This window comes from Dromiciops gliroides, chromosome 4, assembly GCF_019393635.1.
Source record: "Dromiciops gliroides isolate mDroGli1 chromosome 4, mDroGli1.pri, whole genome shotgun sequence".
In the NCBI taxonomy this organism is placed as follows: Eukaryota; Metazoa; Chordata; class Mammalia; order Microbiotheria; family Microbiotheriidae; genus Dromiciops; species Dromiciops gliroides.
Genome location: NC_057864.1, coordinates 194,170,332 through 194,188,685, shown reverse-complemented (window position 1 = coordinate 194,188,685; position 18,354 = coordinate 194,170,332). Strand labels below are relative to the sequence as shown.

Sequence of the window (18,354 nt, the reverse complement as noted above, 5' to 3'; positions counted from 1 at the left end):
AGCAGTTACATTTCTCTATCTGGGAGGCATAGTCAAGGCGGCAGACTAGCAGGAAGCAGTAAAGCTGAGCTCCCCTCCACTAAACTCCTCCAAACAGACCTAGAAAATGCACCAGACCAAACTCTGATGTTGAAATCCAGAAAAAGACAGTGTGTCATTTATCCAGCCCAGGTCAGCATAAGGAGACAGCAAAGTCTGCAGGCATGGCAATGGAAATGAGATCAGATCAGGAGCATAATGTCCTCAGAGCACTCAAGTGTCCAGGGATTGTTTGAGCATTAAGACAGGGAAGTCCCTATACCCAAGCACTACTACACCCAGAACATTCCAGGAAATGGTGCCAACTTGGCAGTCCATAAGCATTTATTAAGCACCTATGATATGTCCAGCATTATGCTAAACACTGGGTATACAAATACAAATATTTTGAAAAAGAAGGATAGTCTCTGCCCTGGAGGAGTTTGCAGTCTAATTGGGTAAAGACAATATACAAAAGGAAGCTGAGAAGTGGTAGTGGGGAGAAAAGGTAACCAGCCCAGGGCCTGGAGAAGTTCAGAGTCCAAAAGAATTCAAAGTGCAGGGAAGTGGGAAATGAAGCTAGTAGTTCTGTTGCCCATTAGCCACTTCCGGGTAATCAAGGGCAGCCTAAAAAGGGGACCTGTGCCCAAATAGAAAGGCCTGGGACAGGATGATGAAGCAAAAAAGGAGAAACTTCAGAAGCAAGTAGCAATGAAGTGGATCATACCTGCAGGAAAAGAGCAGGGTCTCAGTTCCAGCATCTAGCTCAGCTTGCAAAGAAATAGCCAGGGAATAACCAGGCAAAAAGGAAGCCTACAATTCTGTCACTCTGAACCAAGTTTTCCAGTTGGTTGGAGGAGATGAGACCAGCAGCCTTCCACTACTGCTCAGACCCAAACCCCTGCTTGGGGAGAGGGAAAGGAGTGAATTAAGATTTTGCCCTAGATTAGACCATTCTAGGAGCACTGAAAACTTGCAGGTCCTCAGTCTGTTCTGGAGATCCTAGAATAACACAACACTCAATGCTCCAAAAAAAAGCAGCAATAAGGACCAAATGAGATACTCTCTCTAAAAGACATCAGGGTCCAACCCTAATATCAAGTCCAAAGTCAGGAAATGGGCTGGAAGAATGAGCAAAAAAGAAAAGTAATTTCATCATAAAAAGCAAATATGATAGCAGGAAAGCTAAAAGACACTTGAAAGAAGAAAATGACTCCAAAACATGTACAAGAAAACCTCAGAATACAGCTTGGGTATGAGTTCATTTAGAATTCCTGGAAAAGATAAAGCAAGAATGGGGGTAGAGAAAAGGGTATGCAGTATTTCAGTTTAAAAAAAGGTTTTATGAATGGGAGTGCTTATAGAAAAAATTATAAAAGAAATAAGAGCCATGAAAGAAAGAATAAAACAGCAACCAACAACTCGGTACAAGAGGTACAAATCATGTCCAAGCAATGAACTTACTGAAAATTAGAAATGACCAAATAGAAGCCAATGACTCCATGAAACAAGAAATATTAAAGCAACATCAGAGGGTTTTTTTGTTTGTTTTTTGTTTTTTTAATGAACATGTAAGGCAAAAAACCACTGGTCTGGAAAACAGATATGGAAGACATAATTTAAGAATTATTGGAATACCTGAATGCCAGGATCAAAAAGAACTAAGATATAATATTTCATGGAATCTTTAAAAAAACTGCCAGATAGGGGCAGCTAGGTGGCACAGTGGATAGAGCACCGGCCCTGGAGTCAGGAGTACCTGAGTTCAAATCCGGCCTCAGACACTTAACATTTACTAGCTGTGTGACCCTGGGCAAGTCGCTTAACTCCCATTGCCCCGCAAAAAAAAAAAAAAAAAAAAAAAAAAAACCTGCCAGATAAAACAAAAACTCCCAGGAACATCACAGCCAAAATCCAGAGCTTCCAATTCAAAGAAATATTACTACCAGCAGCCAAAAAGAAAAAATTCAAGTACCAAGAGGCCACAATACTAAAGTCTCAACAATTTAGTAGCCAGTCACCATAATAAAAGAGGAAAGAGGAAAATGGACATTGAATGAAATAAAGGACTTCCAAGAATTCCTGAGGAAAAGGCCAGAGATACATAAAAACCCTAAAGTTGAAGACACACATAAAAAAGAAAGCATGAATGAACAATTGTCAACTGCTTACATTCTAATATGAGGAAATACATGTGTACTCTCTGAAACTTATCATCAGGGGTCAAAGAGGAAGTCTAATTAGATATGGTCCAGGAGTAGTTTTGTTATATCTTGATGATCTTAGGAGAATAATGGAAAGAGAAGAGTAGGGGAAAGGAGATTAGGGAAAATTACCTCACATTATCAAGGTGCACAAGTAGATAACAAAACAAACAAGGAGGGGGGAGCGGGTAGGGGAAACAGTAGACACCTGAACATAACTCTAACTAGTCAAAGGAAAAAAGAACGCACTCACAGAGAACTAGATAAATACATTTTATTTAACAGGGAAATAGGAGGAAAAGGCGAAGGGGGGGAGGAAGGAGATTTGGGATGAAATAGATTAATGGAAGTATTAGTCTTAAGCAAAACAAACTCTAAGAAAGTACTTTAGAGCTCATTTTTTTTTGCCAAGGAACTGGAAATTGAAAAGGTATCCATAAACTGGACAATGTTTAAACTCCCAGGAATATTATAGACAAATTCCAGGATTACAACCAAGAATCACCTACCCAGCAAACTCAATGTAATCCTTCAGAGGAAAAAAAAAAAATGGATATTCAATGAAATAGAAGACTTTCGAACATTCCTGATAAAAAGAGCAGAGCTGAATAGAAATTTTGACTTTCAAATACAAGATTCAAGAGAAGCAGAAAAAGATAAACAGTAAAGAGAAATCATAAGGGTTTCAATGAGGTTAAACTGTTTACATTCCTAAATGGGAAAATGGTACTTATAACTCCTAAAACCTTTCTCATTATTAGGGCAGTTAAAAGGAGGATGGATAGACAGAGGGCATGAGTATTAGTTGAATATGATGGTATGATTACCTAAAAATTAAAATTAAGGAGTGAGAAAGAGAAATGCAATGGGAGAAGGGGAAAGGGAGAGGTAGAATGGGGTAAATTAATTCACATAAAAGCAGAGCAAAAGAGTTTTTATAGTGGAGGGAAAGATAGGGAAGGTGGGAGGGAGTGAATATTACTCTCATTGAAATTGGCTCAAAGAGAGAATAACATACTCTCTCAGTTGGGTATAGAAATCCATCTTACCACACCAACCAACCCTGGATTCAAGTAGACCTGAGTTAAAATCCAACACTTACTAGCTATTTGACATTATTTGACACTTACTTGCTGTGTGTGACCTTGGGCAAGTCACTTAACCCTCACTCACCTCCCGACCCTCCCAAAAAATCCATCTTACCCTAGAGGAAAATAGTAGGGGAAAGAGACAAAAGAGTGATGATAGAAGGAAGTGAGAATTGGGGTAGGTAAAAGACAGAAGTAAAACACTTTGAGGATGGACAGGGTGAAAGAAAAGAGAGAATGGGATAAAGGGGAAATAGGATGAAGGGAAATACACAGTTAATAATCATAACTATGAAAAAACTTTACAGCAAGTTCCTCTGATAAAGAACTCATTCCTCAAATATATAGAGAATTCAGTCAATGGTGGTGCTTTTTACAGAAACAGGGAAATTTTGCAGAAGAAATTGGAGGGTAAAGATAATGATATTTATTTTGAACATATTGAATTTGAGATGTCTCTGGGACATCCAATTTGAAATGTCCAACAGGAAGTTAATGATGCAGAATTAGAGAGACTAGGGATGGATATATAAATCTGGTAGTTATATATAAGAATGATATAGGAGCTAATAAGATGTCTGAGAAAGTGTGTAGGTAGAAAAGAAAAGTAGACCCAAGTTAGAGACTTGGAGTTCAGCCACAGTTAGGGGATAAGATATGGATAACAAGCCAACAAAAAGGAAAGAAGTAATCAAATAGATGCTAAGAGAATCAGGAAAGAGTAGGGTAACAAAACCTTAGAGAAAAAAGGACAACCAAGAGGAGAGGATGATAAACAACGTCAAATTTAACAAGGAGGACAAAGGATTAAGTTTAAACCCCTTGCAAGCCAATTAAACTGCTCGCTCTACTTTAAGACCAACCACAACCTCTACTATTACATTCAATGACATTTCCCATGTCTTCCTATTGTTTGACTTCTCGGTATCATCAACACAACTGGTCAGTAACATCGATTTCCCTTCTTGGATCAGTTTCCTATTAAGAGGAAAGACATAATAATGTCCACTATTCTAACTGTCCTTCCATTTCTCAGGCTGCCCTTTCTATGGTTCTATTTCTTTCTCCTGACCCCCTAAATATAAGTGCATTCCAAGGTTTAGTCCTTAGTCCTCCATTTACTGTGCCTTAGAGATCCTATTCATCCCCCTAACTTCAAATTTAGTTCTGAGCTTCAGTCCTAGGTTACTCATTGTCCACCTCTCTTGCAGAAACTTCAAGACGAACAAGCCAAAAAAAAGATCACTTTTCTTCCAGTTTCTGTCACCTATGTAAAGAAGCAAAATACTTTACCTATAATAGGTGATCCTAAGGACAAGACAGATTAACAGCAAATGTTATCACCATCATTAATTAACTACCAACACCACTGATCTTTACTTTTCATTCTCAGAACAAAAGGAGCACTAACAAAGCATAGGAAAAGGACTTAACAAAAAAGAGTAAAATAAAAATTCCTTCCTCCAAAAGGTTATATTGGCTTATATTTGTTATTGATGGATGGGGAATACCTAACCTAACAACTATTAATTAGGTTTTTTGTTTTATAATCAAATCAGGAATTGTGTCAAGATAGAACTCATTTGTTGGCACACAAATGACAGTCAAAAATAATGCCATAACAGCACTGACTTGTCATTGCTCACAATGTAAGTATCATAGCTTAGAGCTAGAATGCAAAAAACACAACCTGAATATATCAGAAAAGTAGCACCAGTTACTTTGAATTTCCTTAGGAGAGTGGTGAAAAAACAGTCACAGTCTTCCTCTTCACCCCAACTCTTGACTTCCTATTAGGGGACATCAAGAGTTTTCAAACACCCTAAGCTCTCAGTTCCTCAATCTATTCTTCCCATGACCCAATCCACCATTCTACTTCAGCTATTCCCAGAGATAGTCTCCGTTTTCACGCACAAGTGTTCTACTTCCATGATTAAGAATTCTCAACTTTCCCTGATGACAATCTTCTATTCTATCTCTCCCTATCCCTTACTCCTCTTAATATTGTTATTCATGCTCACTATAACCTTTAAGCCTTATACCTGTCAGGTTCTCACCCAGGCCATCATATCTGCTTTGGCTACACTTTCCTCCCTTCCTAATATTGACCCTTTAGTGATTCAGTCCAATTTTAAACTACAAATTTCTCTCTACTCAAGTCCCTTGCTCCCTTTTGTTTTCCTGATCCCCGCAAAGCACCTTCCCTTCCAAGGTTACCATGCATATTTATAAAAGTGACTGACGAGTCACTGACAATAAAAAATGACCGATAAGATTGCACATATTACTACCTTTTGACACAACCTTCTTAATAAAAATACTCTTTTTGTATGAGTTCAGCCACTCAAGAAGAAAAGAAAGCTTCTATTCTAATTCTCAACTGCTCTAATGATGAAGTTTCATCATTTATAAAATTTCCCCAAAGACAGTATGAATTAAAGTAGCAATTTTAGCTCACAATTCACAAACATTCAACATACGTTTCATTTTCAGCTCCGTTGGTCTTGCTTTTGCGTTGTTTTTGCTCATTGTTTGCTGGAGGGGTCTGTCCCATGGCAGGAGGTTTTCGTTTTGCTAACATTTTTCTTTGTCTCTCTATCTCTTCCCTCTGTGAGTTTATCCTTTCCTGTTGCCTGGAGATATAATTTAAAAAGTTTAAGTTTCACTAACAAACTATGAACCAGAAATCATATTTCTTCTAGATTTTATGGGGAAAAGCAAAAACTTCAGTGACTTACAGCAGAAAATACTTTAGTTTGAGTACAATAAAAACTTATTTAATGCATTTAAAAAAACAAATGGAACCTGATATCTGATATCCAGAATAAGAAATTAACTCTAGCAATTTAAGGAGGTAACACTCTCATTTAGAGACAGCCATGTTACAGTAGAGTAACTTTGGAATTAACCCTACTTTTAAAACATACATACTATGCTATATTTATCAAAATGTACCAATTATTTGAGATAAGTCTTCCTAATGGCAAGATAATGATGAGGTTCTAAGTACTTCATAATAGGATAAAAAAAAATCTGTTTTTTCATTGCTTTAAGTTATTGTCAAATCCAGGAGATACATTCTAAACAAACACCATTGCCTAAAATACTAAATGGTTAAAGAATAAAAACAAACAGTTCTCAAAAGAAGCCATTAACATTCATGTAAAAGAATGGTCCAAATCAAAATTACTAACAAAGAAAAACACAAATCAAAATAATCCTGAGATTTTATCTCACATTCAACAAATAGACAAAGACAACAAAACATGAAACAGTTGATGTTGATGGGTTTGTGGTTAGATTGACCCACTAATATATTGTTGGTGAAAGTGTGCATTGGTGTAATCTTGCTCATACTATTTAACGGGAGAGTCTACCACTCAGCTTAAACTCCAAAGATGTCATTGATAATGAGAGTACCCATATACACCAAGATATTTATGGCATTACTTTTTTGTGGTAGCAATGAGCTGGAAGCAAAGTAGATGCCCATCAACTGGAGAATGACTAAACAAATTATGTTATATGAATGTAATTGAAATATTTCTGTACTATAAGAAAGGACATATAATGAATACAGAACTTCAAAAAGACATTAACTGATAAAGAAATTCTAACACTGTAAATGGGAAATCAGAACCGTCACAAAACAATCAATCAAAACAATGCAGCAAAACAAAAAAAGACAGGCCTGGCCCCAAAGAAGAGATATGAGAAGATACGTCTTTCCACAACTTTATAAAGGCACCTATCTATCTATCTATCTATCTATCCACTGCGGCACCTAGCTGTCCCTCTTCTCCATTACTTCCCAAGTGTCTCCCCACTGAGATTACTTCCAATTTATCTTACATGTATATAGTTGTTTCCATACTATCTTCCCTATTAAAATGTGAGTTCCTTGAGGGCACAGACCATGTTTTTGCTTTTCTTTGAATTCCCACTGCTTAAGACAGTGTCTGGCACATAGTAGGTGCTTACTAAGTAATTGTTCATTGACTGAATGATTGACTGTAAAGAGCCCAGATTTCCCATAAACATTGCAATAAAGTTCTAAAAATGTACCAGAAGGAACGGTCACTTCAAAAACAAACAAATCACAAAATAAAATGGCACCAAGTATCTCTGTTCATTCCAGGATTGCACAAGAAACCTTTGGATGTTCTGAGTGAAGACAACGCAGGGGAGAAGAGCTACAGCCCTCTACTAGAGACAAAGCAGGAGTCAGAGACAAAATGAAGCCCCCTCCCTAGCAGGAAGGAGAGACATGGTTAATATAGTGTCCAGGAAGCCAATGTTGAAATAAGAGCAAGAGACAGAGCTAACAAAAAACCTTGACTCTTGCAGAATGCTTGCTACTAATTCAACTGATTACCTATGGTTGGAACCTTTTTGGACCATAGCAATGGACAGAGTCAATTCTCTAGTTAGGAATATTCAAGATATAGAGGGTAGGGCTTAGTTTTAGCCATTATATTTAGAACAGCAGGAACCATGGCACCGAGATTATACTGAGGACAGAACCAAACAGGGTCTGACCACCCTATTTAACAGTACAGAAGGAACTCCCTGACAAAGTTGCAATCCAAAAATTAAGGTTGGAGCCCAAAGTAAAGAGTAGAATATATTCTGCAATGGGAGATGAGAACCTTACATGAAGTATAATAATCTGATTTGGTGCCCCCATAGACTATTTTCTCTGAGAGAGTGTTATGCAAGGGACAAAAATCTGCTTCAGAATAATAAATCAGAATTACCAGGGGCAACCAGCATCCAGAGGGGTAAGAGGGCATGAAACCAGAGAGGAGATTCCAAGACAAAAGGGAATGAAAATTATTACGAGAACACGAGGTAGAATTGAACCACAAAATCAGGGACATAAGGAGATTTCTCCCATGGGGCACATTCTCACTACCTCCCACAGTAAATGTAGTATTCTATTCATTTCTCCTCTTAAATTATAATATGCTCTTTTTATATCTAAGTCATGCATCAATGTGGAGTTTATCTTGGTATAGGATATTGGTCTAAATATATTTCTACCAGACTACTTTCTAGCAATCTCATTTTTTGTAAAATAGTGAGTTCTTACCCTAATAGCTAGGGTTCTCTGAGCTTGGTTGGCTTCTTTATCTTATATGACTGACATGTCCCCCTGCTCTATCTCCATGTTTTTACAAGTACCAAATAACTGCAATGGCTATTGCCTTGTAGTATAATTTGTGATTTGGTATTCTAGGTCCTTGTGCTTCCTTTTTTTTTCCCTTCATTACCTGCTTTCAGATAAATTTTGTTATTTCTTTTCTAGCTTTAAGAAGTAATCTTTTGGTGGTCTGAATGGTATGACACTAAGTAAATAAATTTAAGTTGTTATTTCACATTTTATTGGCAAAGCTTAACAATAAATAATTAACATTTCTCTAATTACTGAGTTCTGTCTTTAATAAAGAATGTTTTGTAGTTGTGCTCATAGAGGAGTACCTGGATATATCTTGTTATGGAGACAACCTAGTATTTTATACATCAGATATTTTGAATGTAATTTCTAATTCTCTTCCTGCCGAGTTTTGATGGTAACATACAAAAAGAATGATATCTGCAGGTTATTTTACCTACTGCAATAGTGCTAAAATTATTAGCTTTTTCAATTAATTGTAGTTGACTTAAGGATTCATTGAATTGAGCATCATCTTATCTGCAAGAAACATTTTTTTCTTTTTCCCTCAATGCACATATGCATACTGACAATTTGTTTTTCTTGTCTTTTTGACACGGCTAGTATTTCTAGCACTACATCAAATAATGATTATGAAAGATATGGTTTTTTTACCCTCACTATTATTGAAAATGCATGTAGACTTTCTCCATCAAATGTAATACTGGATTTTGAAATTTGATAGCAACAATTTACCATGTCAATGAAAATTTCATTTATTCCTATGCCTTTTTAACATCTTTAAACAGAAACACTAAATTGTGAAAAGCTCTTTTAAAAAAATCTAAGAATAGAACCCTGTGGTTTTTGTTATTCATAGGGGCTATAACATTTGGTTTCTGTAGACCGAATCAATTTTATATGCCTACTGTAAATCCTATTTGATCATAGTACATACTATTTTTAACATATCTTGCAATCTCTTTAATAATATTTTAATTTTTTTATTCAATAACCATTAGTATTACTAGTTTAATTTTTTTGGTGTTTTTAAAAAATTTCATTAGTCTCGTATAGGAACAAGGAGGTAGCAGTATTATGAGTTTGGAAAATTACTTATATTTTTTACCATAGTTTATATAATATTGTATATAATCCAATGTTCTTTAAACATTGCTAAGTCAAGCATCCATTTGGAATTTAGCTTGATATAGGATGTTGGTCTAAATATATTTCTACCAGACTACTTTGCAGTATTCTCACTTTTTGTCAAATACCCTAATAGCTAGGGTTCTCAGCTTTGTTTGCTTCTGTATGTTATATAACTGACGCGGATCCAGTGTTCTATCTTCCTGTTTTTACAAGTACCAAACAATTGCAACAATTATTGCTTTGTAGTTAGTATAATTCCTGGCTTTTTTATCTTTTGGAGTTCAAAAGAGAATAACATACCCATTTCATTTTCCACATATGTAAATGCCTTGAAAACCTAGTGCTATATAAAAGTGGCAGTTAGGTAGCTCAATGGATAGAGCACTGAGCCTGGAGCCAGCAAGACCTATCTTCCAGAGTTCAAATCTGGCCTCGAATACTGATTAGCTGTGTGACTCCCCCTAGGTAAATCACTTAATCCTGTTTGCTTCCATTTCCTCATCAGTAAAATGAGCCAGAGGAGGAAATGGAAAACCACTTCAGTACCTTTGCCTAGAAAACCCCAAATAGGGTCATATAACAGTCAGACACTACTGAAAGGACTGAACAACATTATTTATGGCTTGTCCTTTTCTGACAAAAGATTATTAAAGTAATCTACTTTTTGTTCTATTAATCCTAGTATTTTATATTTTGGTAAACAATCATCCATTTAATCAAAGTAATCCATTTTATTGGCATATTTGGGTGAAATAACTATTAACTGTTTTCTGTCTTCAATTGCTGCAAATTTTCCTTTTTTGATACTATAAAAATGGTTTTCTTCTCTGTATTAGATTATTCAATTTTTGTTTTATTATCTTAAAATCAGATTCTAGTTTTATCAATTATTCAGTTAGTGGGTTTTGCTTTTAATTTTATTAATCTCTTTGATTTTCAAAATTCCTAATTTAGTGTTTAATTGGATTTATTAGTGTTTAATTGGATTTATAAGTTTTGCTACTTTACTACATCTTTTGTTGCTTTTTCAGTTTTTTAAAAAGTTGTATACCCAATTTATTAATATTTTTTCTTTCTCTTTAGATGATAAGAATGCTTAGAGACATATATTTTCCCCTACATTCTTTAGCTAAATCCAAAGTTTTGGTACACTGCGTCTCATTTTTGCCATTTTCTAAACAAAATATTCTATTGTTTCTATTCATTCTTTGGCCCACCAATTCCTTAGGAACAAAGTGTATGGTCTACAATTAATTTTTAATTTTTCTGCAAATTCCCTTTATGAAATAAACTTTTATTGTATCAGTCAGTAAGTATACTTTGAATATTTCTCCTTTTCCACATTTTTGTGAGGCTTTTATGCCCTAATATGTAGTAAATTTTTGTTAACATGCTACATGTACAACTGTAAAATACATGCCCTTTCTGTTCCTATTTAGTAATCAAAGAGTTATCATTTCTAACTTTTCTTTAAAAAAAATTTCAGGTAATTTCTAGCCAAGGAGTCTGAAAAAGCCCGAACAGGAAGCAAACTAAGACCTCTGTTCTGTAGGGTTCAATGGAAGTTTAACAGAGCTTACTCCAGTTGTTTTCTTAAACTATGTATGAATCCCTTTATTTCCAGTGTTTCTTGTTAGGTTCTTAAATTGTCTTCCATATATATGAGTCAGATCAAATTCATGTTCACAGTTATGACAGTTAACTGTGTTTTTCTGCAATACTTTTTCTTGCACTTTTCTTTTTTTCCTGTTCTCATCTTTATAGAAAAGATGGTAAAAGAGGACTCTGCTTAATACAAGTGATTTATAATTGAAGTGAACTGTTTCTTCACTGCTGTCCTTCTCTTTCCCTTACCTCACCTGAAATCACAGGATTTTATTCTTTTTCCTCTTCAGTCTGTTTTCTGACCTTAGAGTATGTTTCCCATATGACTAATTCCTCAGCAATCTTACCCTCCCCTATGTCACCACCTATTTCCCAATTTATTTTAATATATTTCTATGCCAAATTGTGCGGTTGAACTTTTGTTTGTTCAATTCAGATGAAAGAAGTTCACATGGTACCAGTTCTTCCCACAACCCCTCTCTCCAAGTTTCTCCATGAAAATAAAATTCTTCCCCTTCCTCTTGCTTTCTTTCCCAGTTCCTTTTCTTTCTTGTTCATTGAACTTCCTTTATAATACTTAAAGACATTTAACAGAGGCCTACTTTTTTATCTACTTGAATATAAGCACCTCCAATATTCAGATGTATTTACCTTTCCAGTTTTGCCTGAATTCTCTGTTTCAAAATCTCTATACTGCTCTGGTCTTTTCATTACAGATGCATGAAAGCCCTCTTTTTATTAAAGTTGTTCTCCCCCACCCCCAGTAAGGTTACACTCAGTTTGGGAGGGTAATTTGTTTTTTGTTTATAAGCTTTTATTGTTTGCCTATTATAATATCATACTTGAAGCTCTCTGTTCCTTTATAGTGGTAGATCCAAAATTTTATGTGATTTTGATATTCATTTTATGATGCATTACTCTTCTTCTTTCTAGCTACTTGTAGTGCTAATTCTTTGATCTGGAAGCACTAATTTTAGCCAAGATGTTTCTGGGAGTTGCCATTTTGAGGTTTCTTCCAAGAAGTGACTAGTGGATTCTTTCAATTTTCATTTTGCCCTCTGGTTCTAATAGATCTATCTAAACAGTTTTTTACTATGACTTCTTGAAGTACAATGTCAAAGCCTGAATTTGGTCATGATTTTAATTATATTTCTAACCAAATCCTCCCCTCCTTCTAACTTATCTGTTACTTTTTTTTTGGGGGGGGGGTGAGGTGGTGAGGCAATTGGGGTTAAGTGACTTGCCCAGGGTCACAGAGCTAGCAAGTGTCAAGTGTCTGAGGCTGGATCTGAACTCAGGTCCTCCTGACTCCAGGGCTGGCGCTCCATCCACTGTGCCATCCAGCTGCCCCTCTTCAATGAACTTTTATCACCTTCTGATATAAACTGTTAACTTTCCTTCCCAGTCTCTTTTGACCTTAGCTCTAATTTCATTTAAAATTACATTTTGTCACTCTTGTTCTTCTAGGTAATGCTGTAGTACTTGTGCCCAAGTAATTCTTTTTTCCTTATTTCTTTTTGGACTTTCCCCTTATTCTGGATTTAGCTTTTAGGCGAGTCAGACCATGAGATTTCCTCAATGGGTTTGGGACTTTGTTCTGTCTAGTCATAGCTCCAATCTGTTTCTGGATATGGATTATATGCTTTGGTGAGACTCTCCTTCTCATACTTTTGAATGGTATTAGAGTGACCCTGCTTGGTCCTGTAAGCAGTGGCTAAAACCAGGTCACTCTCACCTCCCACAGAATTCTTGAATATAGCCTCAGTTTCTTGTAGCTCCAATTAGGCTTTCTCCTTAGTTCTTTCTCTGTTTCCTTCTCTTACACAATCCCAAACCTAGAGTTAACTCTAACCTTTCCTAAATCCCCAACAAACCCAAACCAGATGTTGGCAATGATGCTGATGGTGTCTGTTTGCCAGTTTTCCCAGCTATTCTCATCAAAAATAAAGGGTATAGAGGAAGCTAGGTGGCACAGTGGATAGAGCACTGGCCTTGGAGTCGGGAGTACCTGAGTTCAAATCCAGCCTCAGACACTTAACACTTACTAGCTATGTGACCCTGGGCAAGTCACTTAACCCCAATTGCCTCACTAAAAAAAAAAAAAGGGGGGGGGGCAGCTAGGTGGTGCAGTGGATAGAGCACTGGCCCTGGAGTCAGGAGTACCCGAGTTCAAATCCTGCCTCAGACACTTAACACTTACTAGCTGTGTGACCCTGGGCAAGTCACTTAACCCCAATTGCCTCACCAAAAAAAATAAAATAAAAAATAAAGGGTGTAGGGGCAGCTAGGTGGCACAGTGGATAAAGCACCGGCCCTGGATACAGAATGGCTTGAGTTCAAATCTGGCCTCAGACACTTGACACTTACTAGCCGTGTGACCCCTGAGCAAGTCACTTAACCCCCATTGCCCCACCAAAATGAATGAATGAATGAATGAAGGGAGTTATTTCCTAAGTCATTTATGTTTGCAAGCTGAGTTCATTAGTGTGGATTATCCCCTGACGAGTCTGCCAAACCAGTACCAAATGGTTTTGATGATTACTGAGTTATAGTACAGTTTTAAATCTAAAAATGGTATTCCCTTCTCATTCCTATCCTTTTTCATTGTCTCTCTTTGACATTATAGATTTTATTTTCCTCCAAATAAATTTTATTATTGTATCTAGCTCTATAAAATATTTTTGGTAGCTTGGTATAGCTTTGAAACTGTAAATTAATTTTGTACTTTTTTTATTATATTGGCACAGACCAACAGTAAACATTGGCTATTTCTCTAACTATTTAAGTTGTTCTTATTTCCTTACAGAACATTTTATAATTTAATTTATACAAGTATTGCATATACTTTGATTGTTGGAATCCCAAATAATTTATGCATTTTGTAGTAACTTTTAATGGGATCTGCCTTCCAATTGTTGCCTCTTGGATTTTTCTTTTATTATATAGATACTATTGATTTTTAAGGATTTGTTTTGAGGGCAACTCTGTCAAAGCTATGGTCTTAATTTGCTCTTTTGTTGATTCCTTAGGATTCTGTAAATAAATCATAATGTCACCAGCAAACAGGGATAGTTTTATATCCACTATGGCTACCTTTAAATCCTTAATATCCTTGTCTTACCTTTTCCTTTAGCTAGCATTTCTGGAACTGTTTCAAACAACAGCACTAAGGGAGGAGACATACAAAGTAATTAAAATATACATAGCTTTTAAACCAGAGATTCTATGGCTATGCATATAGCTCAAGGAGATCACTGACAAGAGGGCTTCACAGACATCAAAAAAGGTATACCCATATTTTTGTGGTAATAGACTATAAAAAAAGTAAATGCTCATAAAATAGGGAATGGTTAAATAAACTGCAGTAATGAATGTAATTACTGCATTTTAAGAAACTATGAAGATTAAAATTATAAATTACCTTTGGTAGTTTTTTCATTTTTATTATATTGGCATGGCCCAACAATGAGCACTGAATGTTTCTCCAACTATTCAAGTTGTTCCTTCTTGCTTCTAAAGGGCATTTTATAATTGAATCTATAAAGCTATTTTCTGTGCTTTGGTAGACTCATGTCCAAAGAGTTGATGCATTTTGTGGTCATTCTGAATGATATTTCCCTTTTTTATTACTGCATTTTAAAAGTTGCTTTTTATTATATAAAAATGTTATTGATGTATGTGGGTTTATTTTGTACTCTACAACTTTACTGAAACTACTATCTCTAGTAGACTTACTACCAGCACCAATGACAAAATCTGACTGGAGCTTGTCAGGGTTTAAGAAAGAAATAGTTAACTCTACATTTGGGATTGTGTAAGGGAAGGAAACCAAGAAGGAGCTAAAGACAAAGCCTAAGTGGAGCTACAAGGAAACTGAGCCCACAACCAAGACTCCTTACAGGACCAAGAAGGGTCACTCTACACCATTCAAAAGTATGAGGAGGAGGAGAGTGTGACCCAAGCATTTAGTCCTTATCCAGAAACATACTGTAGACATGACTAGATAGAAGAAAATGCTAGACTAAAACGAGGAAAATTCAAATACAGCTTTAGAGAAAAGAATTACTTAGGAATAAGGACTACAGCAATACCTACAAGAACAAGAGCTAATCAGCAAAGATTTAGGAAATCTTTACTGATTCCCTAGGACTTTCTAAATAAATTATCATGTAATCAGCAAATAGTGATGATTTCATCTCATTTTTACCTTATACTTTTAATTTCTTTATTTCATTTTATTGTATCTCTGGAACTATATTGAATAATAACAAGAAGCGTGGAGTCTTGCTTTGCTATTAAATTTACTGGAAAACATTCAAGTGTATAACCACTGCATATAATACTAGCTTTTGCTTTTAAATAAGATTTGGGGGGGGAGGGCTGGGCAATGAGGATTAAATGACTTGCCCAGGGTCACACATCTAGTGTCAAGTGTCTGAGGCTGGATTTGAACTCAGGTCCTCCTGAATTCAGAGCTGGTGCTTCATCCACTGCACCACCTGGCTGCCCCATTAAATAGATATTTTTAATGATATTTTTAAAGGTCTCAATGTCTATACAGGTAGCTGGATGGTGTAGTGGATAGAGCACTGGGCCTGGAATTAGGAAGACTCACCTTCATGAGTTCAAATCTGGCCTCAGACACATATTAGCTGTGTGAACATGGGCAAGTCACTTAATCCTATTTGCCTCAGTTTCCTCATCTGTCAAATGAGCTGGAGAAGGAAATGGCATACCACTCCAGTATCTTTGCCAAGAAAACTGCAAATGTGGTCACAAAGAGCCAGACACAACTGAAACAACTGAACAACAACAAATGGCAGAGAAAACACAATTATCAATCTTAGCTATAAATATGAATGAGATGAATTCACTCATGAAATAGGAGGGTAGAATAGGTTAGAAAGAAGAATCCAACAATATATTGTTTAGAGGGGAAAAAAGCTCTTAAAAAATAAAGATTTACACTGAATTAAAATGAAGAATTTGAGCAGAATTTATTATGACTCAAGCAAATACAGAAAAAGCAGAGAAATACAAAAATATGAGTACAGGCAATTGTAAAAAAGTGACATGGCCAAAAGATAAAAACAAGAAAGTTACATTTTGCTCAAAGTATCCATGAATAATAAATATCAATATTTAATATGCATGTACCAAATTGCATAGCATTGTATGACATGAGGATACACTAGAAGTTTTCCCAGGAGAATAATGGATGCCCACTACCCCTGTTATTTTTTGCTACAGGACATACATCTAAGTACTTAAGAAGAAAAACTAATTGAATTGCGGGGAGAAATAGGGTAAAATTATACTTGTTGGGGACCATATTGTATCCTTTTCAGACCAAGACAAATCTTTTTGTTTTGTTTTGTGGGGCAATGAGGGTTAAGTGACTTGCCCAGGGTCACACAGCTAGTGTCAAGTATCTGAGGTGGGATTTGAACTCAGGTCCTTCTGAATCCAGGGCCAGTGTTTTATCCACTGTGCCACCTAGCTGCCCCTCTAAGACAAATCTTTTTAAGAGAGGAAGGGAGAAAGGGAAAGGAGGAAGGAAAGAAAGAAAGGAGGGAGGGAAGGGAAAGGAGGGAGAGGAGGGAAGGAAGGAGGGCAGGAGGAAGCGAAGAAGACAGCAAGGAAGGAAGGAAGAGAGGAAGAAAGGGAGGAAAGCTGGGATGGAGGGAGGGAGGAAAGAAGCAAGGGAGGGAGGGACCACAAATATTTTTACAAAACCTTGTAAATGATAGATCAATAATAATTAATGAATAGGAATAGAAAGGACTATACATGTTTATCATCTATACAAAGCCTCTTTATAAATACTGGCTATATACTAGAGTAGTAAAAGCCTAATGAACAAAGGAGAAAGTATTAAATACATCCTTAAATGTCATAAATTCCATTCAATAAAGGACCACTGAATAAAACATTAAAAATTAATTTGACGTTAAATAATTAACTCCTAAAGAACTAGTGAGTCAAAGAAAAAAAATCAGAGACACATCAGATAACTTCATTATAGAAAATGACAACACTAATACTATGTGCCAAAACTTTGAGATTCAGTCAAAGCAAATAGGGGAAAATGTTTATCTGTGTGTACAACTTTTAAAAGTAGAAAACCCCAAAAGAAACAAAAAAACAGAACACAACAACAAAACTCAATTGCCAAACCCTATATACAAAAATAAAGTTTTTGAAAATCAAAGGAGATGAAAAAAATTTTAAATTAATCTCAACTGATAAATAAAACTGGGAACTGGTTATTTGAAAAAAACCTAAGCTGATAGAACTATTAGATGATATATTTTTCAAAAGAAAGGAAACCAAATTAACAACAACAAAAAAAAACCGTAACAGATAAGATGTAATTTTTTAAAAAACCATTAGAAGTATTTCACACAATTTCATGCCATAAAAACTGAAAATATAAATGTAGTAGACAAATACTTAAAAACATGTTAAATGAAGAGAATTAAAATAATCTAATCTCATAAAAATATCTTTAGCAAGCTATAAATGATTTTCTAGAGGTAAAGGAGAAACCAAGAATCATATATTAAAAGCACAATTGACTCCAATTTTAAGGAAATTGTCTGGAAGAACATGAAAAGATAGCATCCTACAACAATCCTTCTGACATAAACATGTTCCCAATATCTAAGCCAGGAAGAGATACCTATACCAGGAAAAGATAAATTTTTTTTAAAAAAAGGAAAATTGTAGAGAAAATTACATTATTATTTTCCCATGAATATTGATGTCAAAATACTAAATACTAGGGAAAAAGCTATTGCAAGATATTAAGAGATGGCCAGGTTGAATTTATACCATGAGTGTAGAGTTCATTCAACATAAGGAAAAGTATAAACAAAATATACTATATATCAATAACAGAAACATTTTAAAGTTATATGATTGCTTCAATAGATATAGCTTGAGAAAGTACAAAACTATCTTATATTAAAAATAAAAAACAATAACCAAGGAATATAGGAATAAATGGATTCATTCATCAAATCATCTGCAATATATAACATTAAGAATGAACATTATCTGTTTTAGGTTTTTTTGTTTGTTTTGGGGGGGTTTTTTGGTGAGGCGATTGGGGTTAAGTGACTTGCCCAGG

At 35.5% G+C, this 18,354-nt stretch overlaps 1 protein-coding gene across 4 annotated transcripts in view; it reads right to left on the bottom strand.

The window, feature by feature from the left end:
- The window catches only part of TLK2 (tousled like kinase 2), a 147,597-nt gene that overhangs the window by 33,307 nt on the left and 95,936 nt on the right, over window positions 1-18,354 (bottom strand). For all 4 annotated transcript variants that reach the window (XM_044003780.1, XM_044003779.1, XM_044003782.1 and 1 more), the window contains one exon: window positions 5,791-5,943. In XM_044003780.1, the coding sequence (XP_043859715.1) occupies window positions 5,791-5,943 (153 nt within the window). The remainder of the gene's footprint in view (window positions 1-5,790; window positions 5,944-18,354) is intronic.